Source organism: Capsicum annuum, chromosome 5, assembly GCF_002878395.1.
Source record: "Capsicum annuum cultivar UCD-10X-F1 chromosome 5, UCD10Xv1.1, whole genome shotgun sequence".
NCBI lineage: Eukaryota > Viridiplantae > Streptophyta > Magnoliopsida > Solanales > Solanaceae > Capsicum > Capsicum annuum.
In genome coordinates this window covers 209,260,925-209,268,483 of record NC_061115.1, presented here as the reverse complement: position 1 = coordinate 209,268,483, position 7,559 = coordinate 209,260,925, and the positions used below count along the sequence as shown (strand labels likewise).

The window sequence follows — 7,559 nt, the reverse complement described above, 5'->3', positions numbered from 1 at the left end:
TAAATAACCGGATCACACAAGGATTCAAATATAAATTATAAACATAATTCAGTCCACTCAAAAAACCGTTTAACTTTCCAATACTACATTGTACACACATGCTATGAGACATATGGTTGTCCATTAGTCATGACCTGTAAAGTACGAGCTCAGTCATTTATCGAATATACTAGGCAATTTTCAAATTGGAGTGACATATCTTTGTTTGTCATCACAAAACACACAAATAAGAAACTTTGCATGCATTCGTATAATACTAATTTTGTTCTTTCTCTAGCCAAAGACCGAAAAAAAGTTTTTTCTCTTTTCAAAGACTCTTATCCATCATTTTTTTTGTTTAATTTAGCACTATATGGAAAAGGCAAAGCAAGTTGTTGGTTCATCTTCTTCTTCTTCATTCACCAATGAGTTATTTGGTCCTAAAGATTCTCAAACTCAACTGACTTTGCTTCTGTTTTTGGTTCACCTTCGACGGTATATATATATATATATATATAGCCTCTTCTGCATGCATCTCTTGTTTTTGTGTTTGCAAATCGTCTCGTATTTATAACCTATTCTTTTTTTGTTGACCTTCATTTTAACTGATTGGATGTTTGAGTACTCGGAGATTTTCATGAGTTTCTTGTGTAAAATAAAGTATATCTCGCACTATCATTAAATAGAACTTCGGTATGAAATGAGTGAATTCTAAGCATTCAAATTCCCTTTTTTTTTTAAAAAAAAAAAAAAAAGAGTTCAAGTTTAGTTGAGTTTTGACTATAGTATAAAATGACTCTCACGTCAAGTTTAACACATGAAAATAAATTATAAGTTACTCAATTTCTGATAAATGAGCAAATTTGATCAGTTTTTGCCATTTTTCTTTTCGCTATTTCATGAGAGTTTTTCAGCTTTTTTTCCTTTTTAGAAAACTTTAAAGTTAAGTTATTTCTAATTATAAAAAATGTGATATTAAAAAAATGTATCACATAATAAGTTAGGAGAGAGGGATATGTTTTTTTTAAATTTCTTGGTTAACTTAGGTTTTGGAGAAGGTATAGTCATTAGCAAAAGCTCCAAGTTTATCCACTAGAATAACTAAAAATTCAGAGATGAAAGAATATCTATTACTACAAAACTTGCTTTTAGGCCCCATTTTTCACATGCATATATATCTTTTGTGTGTTTAATATTCGTTAGCATCTAACTGCGTGATTAACCTTTAATAGCATGTAGTTATATTATTTTTATCAGATTATTAATTAATTAAGAAATTTATTTATAATTACCTAATAAAGAACTTGATTATGTAATTATTTTCACTTGTGACTTTTAGGGACTTAGAAGGGATCCCATTCACTCAGGGGATAGAAATTCATCAAGAATCCAAGATCCAGGGAACCAGTATGGCAATAATACAAAATATGGAACTTCAGGTTAATTTTTGAAAATATATTTTATATTTCCCTCCTTCACTTAAATAATCTAACCACAATATATAAATTGCTTATTATGTTTCTAAATTATATTCTTTCTCAGAGTTGGTCTTGTTTATGCAATTATTTAAGAATTTTATATATGTTGCGTAACATCAACATCCTGCCCTATGGTAAGACCGATGAGGTGGCTCATGACCTAGTGGGAATGTCATGATTGAACATGATGCTTATTTGGAGGTTTCGTTAAGAAATAAAGTTGCACCTATGTTAACAGTTATAATTCTTGACATGATGGTAAGCGTTTCATCCTAACGATATATCTTTAATTTACAGATAATGGATCTAAAACAAGTCAAAATGAAAAAGTAGAAGCTCCATGTAATTTAAGGTCATCCATTTACTATGGTGGCCAAGATGTTTATCCTCAAACTAACCAGACCACTGGTTCCCATAATAATACTGTAAGTATAGATAGACACTTCTTTCATTTTTCAATAGTATCATAATATAATTAAATACAAATTAAAAACATGCTCATTTTGTAATTAATACAATCTTTTTTTTCAATTTTTACATTTTGTAAATAATTTTGTAATTTTGTGGTTAATTGAGTAGGTAAAGAAAGATGGAGATGGTTCAAACTCTGCTTCAAGAGGAAATTGGTGGCAGGGTACGTATATATGATGATAATATAGTCCCTTAAATTTATAAGTAAATTTTTGTTTAGATATTTAAATTATAGCTTGTTTCAATTAAACACTTGAATGTGCACATAATAAAATATTCCTATTATATTAGATACTTTGATTCAAAGTTTGGAGGAAAAAAAAACTTTTGCATATTTTTTCAAACGTTTATGAAATAGTAAAGTAAAAAATATATGATCTTCTTTAACTATACAGGTTAGTCTCAATTGAAACATGTTATTGAGGCTAGTGTGTGTAATTAAAGAAGCCAACTCAATTTTATATACGTGGCACTTGAGAATATACACAAATTAAAAAAAAAAATTGGATAAAAAATGACTAATAGAAAACACTTCATCATATGTTCAGCTGGTCTACTACAATAAATCATAATTTAAATATTTAAATAAAATTTACTGATAAATTTTAAAAAATTAATGGATTACGCCTTAATTTAAACATGCTACTTATTTTCTCGATGTCATGAATTCCACCTATGTTTTTTTCATGCAGGATCACTATACTACTGAAAGAAGGGATGTGGAGAGGAGTATGTAGTTGATCAATATTACAAATATATAGGAATTCATTTCAATCCATTTCTTTGTGTTTTTCATTTTTTTTTTTTAGTTTGTACATCAGTATAATTAATATGATTTCTTATATATCTGAAGTTGAACTAGTTTTCTTGTGTTTATCTCTAATCAAAATCCAATTGATTATCTTTAACACTTAATTATCGATCTTGTGTTTATCTCTAATCAAAATCCAATTGATTATCTTTAACACTTAATTATCGAGTTGTTGGTTTGTTATCATATCAAACTAAATAGATCAAAGAAAAAAAAACTAAATAGATCCATAAAAAAACGATATGTACGCTTGATCTTGTATGACTCTGACACACCCACCCCTCATGAGCATTGTCATTGACAAAATATTAACTTTATTTAAGACACGTTTCCTTTTTACATTAAGGACGTCTCAATAAAATTAGTGGTCTAAAACCACATTTTAATGAGAGGCATTAAATATATATACATAAAAAAATTAATAATTTATTTTTTTAAAAAAATCTTACATTTTACTTGTGTTTAGCTTAGTATTTTTAAAAGACACAACCTTTTAACTTTTCATGTAATATAGTTTATTTACAAAAGTAAGAATTACTTTTTGTGTTAGCCATTTATTTGCAATATATTAACTTGGATGTTGTTGTAAAAAGTTATTTATTAATATGAAGTTTAGGTTGTTTAATTCAAAATTTTAAAATATGTCTAGTAAAAAATAGATAGTATTTTCTATTTATAAATTTTGTACGTATTTTATTGTCTTCTTTATTATTATAACTGAATTTAAAATAAGTTTTTACTAATCTTAGGGGTCATTTGTTTGCACTTAATGGAGGTCTGAATCTGAATGATTCAGACTTCAGACCGTTAAGTGTATTTGCTTTTTATTAAGATTTTAACTTTTAATAGGTCTGAATAAGTCTTAATCATTCAGATATAGATTCAAGTCTTAATAGGTCTGAAAAGGTATTCTGGTATTGGATAATTTTCACCGCTACTCTATTCATAATCATCCGTCACAACCTCTGCCACCGCCATCATTGTCAACCACCACCAACCACCTCCACCTTCACAACCATCATCGACAACAAATATTACTACCAACCACTATTGTCAATCGCTGCCACACCTACTACCTCTATTATTCTAATTATATTTAACGCCACCACCACCGTCAACAATACCACCATCATCAACCACTGTCAGCCAATCCCTAATATCGACCAACTCATCTATCATAACTAGCACCACCGCTAACTACCACTAATACATCACAACCTCCACACATTCTTCGGTGGCCACCATCATTGGCACTAGTAACGTCACCTCTGCAATCACTTCAATCACTATCATTGCTACAATTTATCTCTACTAAAAACCATCTCCACCATCACAACTAACAATATCTCCAACTAGCACGAACATATCATCAACCATCATTCATTCATTTTTCAGCCATCACAATCAACACTTCCAACTACTAACATCAAGCAACGTTACATCACCACCACCACCACCACTATCAACCGTTACCATCATAACAGTCACTACAATACCAACCATCACAACTATCACCACTAACATTACTAATCACTAACATAAATCATTGTCACTGCAACCACTATTATAAAGCATCTCCCCTATCACTAACAAACATAAAAAAAATTTTGTTCAATCAAATAAAATGTTGTTGTATTAAATTATATATTTTTCTTATATATAATTATTTTTTTATTAGAATTATATTTTTTATTTTATTATATATACAAATAAATTTTCTTTGTACATTCAAATGTTGAAAATCAAACAGTCTTAATCATTCAGTTTTCAGATCTAGAGACAACATATTAATCATTCAGACGTACATTCAGATTCAGACATCTGAATCTTAAAAAAAATAAATGCAGCCTTACCCTTGAGCACTCCCGCTCTCACCCTCGCTCCTTGAGCACTCCTGCTCTCCCTCTCGCCCCCCCCCCCCCCTCTTCATGTGTGCAGAGGTGAACCCACATGTATAGGTAGGGGTACACGTGTATCCGTTAATGTTGATTTTTTTTTTGTATATATATATATATATATAAAACTTGAAAAATTGGGATATAATTAATAGTGCGCCCAAAGAATAATGAAAGTGCACCTTGTTGCACTGGTTGAAGACACTACTTTTGTCCATGCGAACAAGGATCGATCCTGGGGTCAGTACTTCAAATTTAAAGGTTTATTACCAAATTTATAACATTAAAACTTGTTGGACAAGGGATTCGAACCCGCGACCATCCTGTATGGTAAACCCGTTATACGATTAGGCTACCACAACGGTTGGTTCAAAAATGTTAAAATTTAAAATATTACTTGAACTTTATATAATAAGTAAGTAAAGTTACAGCTTAGAACTCATATTTATTCTATATATTTATTTTTTTCAGTATTGTTATGTCGTTGGCGACCAATTCGACACTGAAAATTTTGCTAACGTTTATGTTAAGATAATATTGCTGCACCACAGTATTGTCAAAAGTAAAAAGCGCAAAAAAGCTTCAAGATCCATTGTGTTCAAGTACAAAGTACAAATAAAACGTGAGATTTAACGAAAAAAGGTATAAAGGGAAAAAAATATAAATATATGTCTAGTCCAAGACTAATAATATAAGCATGAATGACAAATATATGAACAATTTTTTTTTTTATAAAGTGAAATATTAATTGTTTAGTGTTCGTCTCTTTAGAAATCCTCATTGACAAGGAAAAACATGTCTTAGAAATTAGAACCTAAACCGCACATTGCGAGCGCTCAACACATTTTGAGTCTTGCTTCAAAGCTTATGCAGGCCTTTGACAACACTGGTCTAACCACAAACTTCAAATCCTGGGTTCGCCTCTGCATGTATGGAATATTATAGTGGCCAATCTATAAGCAAATATTGCCTCCATTTAAAAATATTTATCATAATTTTTTTTTATAAAAGTCAAACGCTATGAATAATTTGACCAATATTTTAAGATATATTTTTAATCATATTGATATGAATTTTTTTTAACTTTTAATATTTTTATATAATGTTTGAATACCTAAATTTTTAATTTTAAAATATTGAATTATCTTAATCTAATTTAATTTTAAAAATTAACTAAATTAACTCATCTCTCTCAATAAGGAAATATGATACTCCATTCCTCCATCTTTATTTATCCACTTTTAATTTGTCACACACCTTAAAAAATAATAAATAATAGGGAAATTTTACTATATCACCCTTTGAATAAAGTAAATTTAATATTTTGCAAATTATATTGAATAAGGAAGAATATTTAGGAAAAGGGTGAAAAATATCCATCTACTTTTGTTTATTGGCTATATTTACCCCAAGTTATATTATGGGGTCAAATATGCCCCCGATGTTAGCAAAATAAATAAAAATACCCCTCATTTTAATGAAAATTCACATGGCCTAATATTTGGATGAGGTGGACGCCAAATGACATGTCACCACACCATCATATTTCTATTTTTTTTCCTTTTCTTCTTTTTATTTTTTCTTACTTTTCTTCTTGATTTGCATAAATTCATGACTTCCCAACACAAGCGACTAGTATATTCGGCCACTTTCTTCCCTAATTATTAGTTATGTTGCTCTAAACCATCCCTCCGTTATGATTTAGTTGATATTATTGCTTCATTTAATTTGTGCCATGTTCTAATTTCATTTTATATGAATCTAATCAATGGACTTCAATAGTTTTTCTTGATTTTGTTGTCAACCGAATTTTCTATTCTTAATCTTAATAAGGGCATGCTCTAAATTGATAGTGTCATGATCCAAACCAAGGCTTGACCGTGATGGGTATCTCTAAGTTTGTCGTGGATCGGAGACCATCCTCTTTGTCTAACCAAAAAGAACACAACATACTGGCAGCGGATGAATTTCAAACATATAACAAGATAAGCTGAGTTTCGAACATATAACAAGATAGGCAAATCAATAGATGAGTTTGATAATTGTTTGATGTTGCAACAGATATCTATATTTGTTTGATAATTTTCAATAGATGAGTTAGCTATTGCAACAGGTTAGTCATCTGTTGCAACAGATGTCTATATCTGTTTGGTCATTTTCAACAAATGTCTTTAACTGTTTGGTCTTTTCCAACAGATTACTCATCTATTGCAACATGTTATTTATATATATGCCATTATTAGTAATAACTAATTGATTTAACTAAAATAAAATATAAATTAATAAGTTCAATTACAGTTTCAATTAATCTCATAGTAATTACATGATCAACTAAGTATGTTCGTCCTGAGTAGAGTGATCAATTGACCAGTTTTATTTGAAATGATTCAAACTAATCCAACATTAGAAATAACTATATTGATTTAACTAAAATTAAAGATGAATTAGTAAGTTCAATTACGATTTCAATTAATCTCATGGTAAAAATGGTGTATTGATAAATGATGATTTGTTATTATTTCTATTGAATAAATCTTGCTATTGATTTATTTTTTCAATAAATAAACAATCTGTTGCAACAAATAAACAATCTGTTGTAACAGATGAACCATATGTTGCAAAAATGAATCAATTACTCTAACAAATGAGTCATATGTTGCAACAAAAGGGTCATTTGTTGTAACAGATAGGCCATATATTGCAATAAACAAATCATTTGTTGGAAGAACTCAAGGGTCATGACTTTTCGATCATTTAATTTTAAAAATAATTCATAAATAAATAATATGAAAAAAATATGTTAAACACAATTTTGTAGCTATTTAATTTAAATAACTAAAATGCCAAAAAGATGAAAAGTTATGACTTTTCACCTTTTTTGTATTTAAATCTATTTTTTTAATTTAAATAATCGAAAAGTCACCA

The 7,559-nt window shown here is 29.1% G+C and overlaps 1 protein-coding gene across 1 annotated transcript; it reads left to right on the top strand.

Moving 5' to 3' along the window:
* Window positions 1-352: 352 nt before the first annotated feature.
* LOC107872090 lies at window positions 353-2,637 on the top strand. The gene is made up of 5 exons (XM_047412252.1): window positions 353-460; window positions 1,319-1,418; window positions 1,755-1,882; window positions 2,037-2,091; window positions 2,621-2,637. The coding sequence occupies exons 1-5, from the start codon at window positions 353-355 to the stop codon at window positions 2,635-2,637; spliced, it is 408 nt and encodes a 135-aa protein (XP_047268208.1).
* Window positions 2,638-7,559: the final 4,922 nt, after the last annotated feature.

Bases quoted from the DNA above. Each gene is read 5' to 3' on its own strand.
- LOC107872090 (XM_047412252.1), top strand. From the start codon at position 353: ATGGAAAAGGCAAAGCAAGTTGTTGGTTCATCTTCTTCTTCTTCATTC. The intron at 1,419-1,754 runs GTTAATTTTTGA...TTTAATTTACAG, and splicing joins TACAAAATATGGAACTTCAG to ATAATGGATCTAAAACAAGT. The intron at 1,883-2,036 runs GTAAGTATAGAT...TTAATTGAGTAG, and splicing joins CTGGTTCCCATAATAATACT to GTAAAGAAAGATGGAGATGG.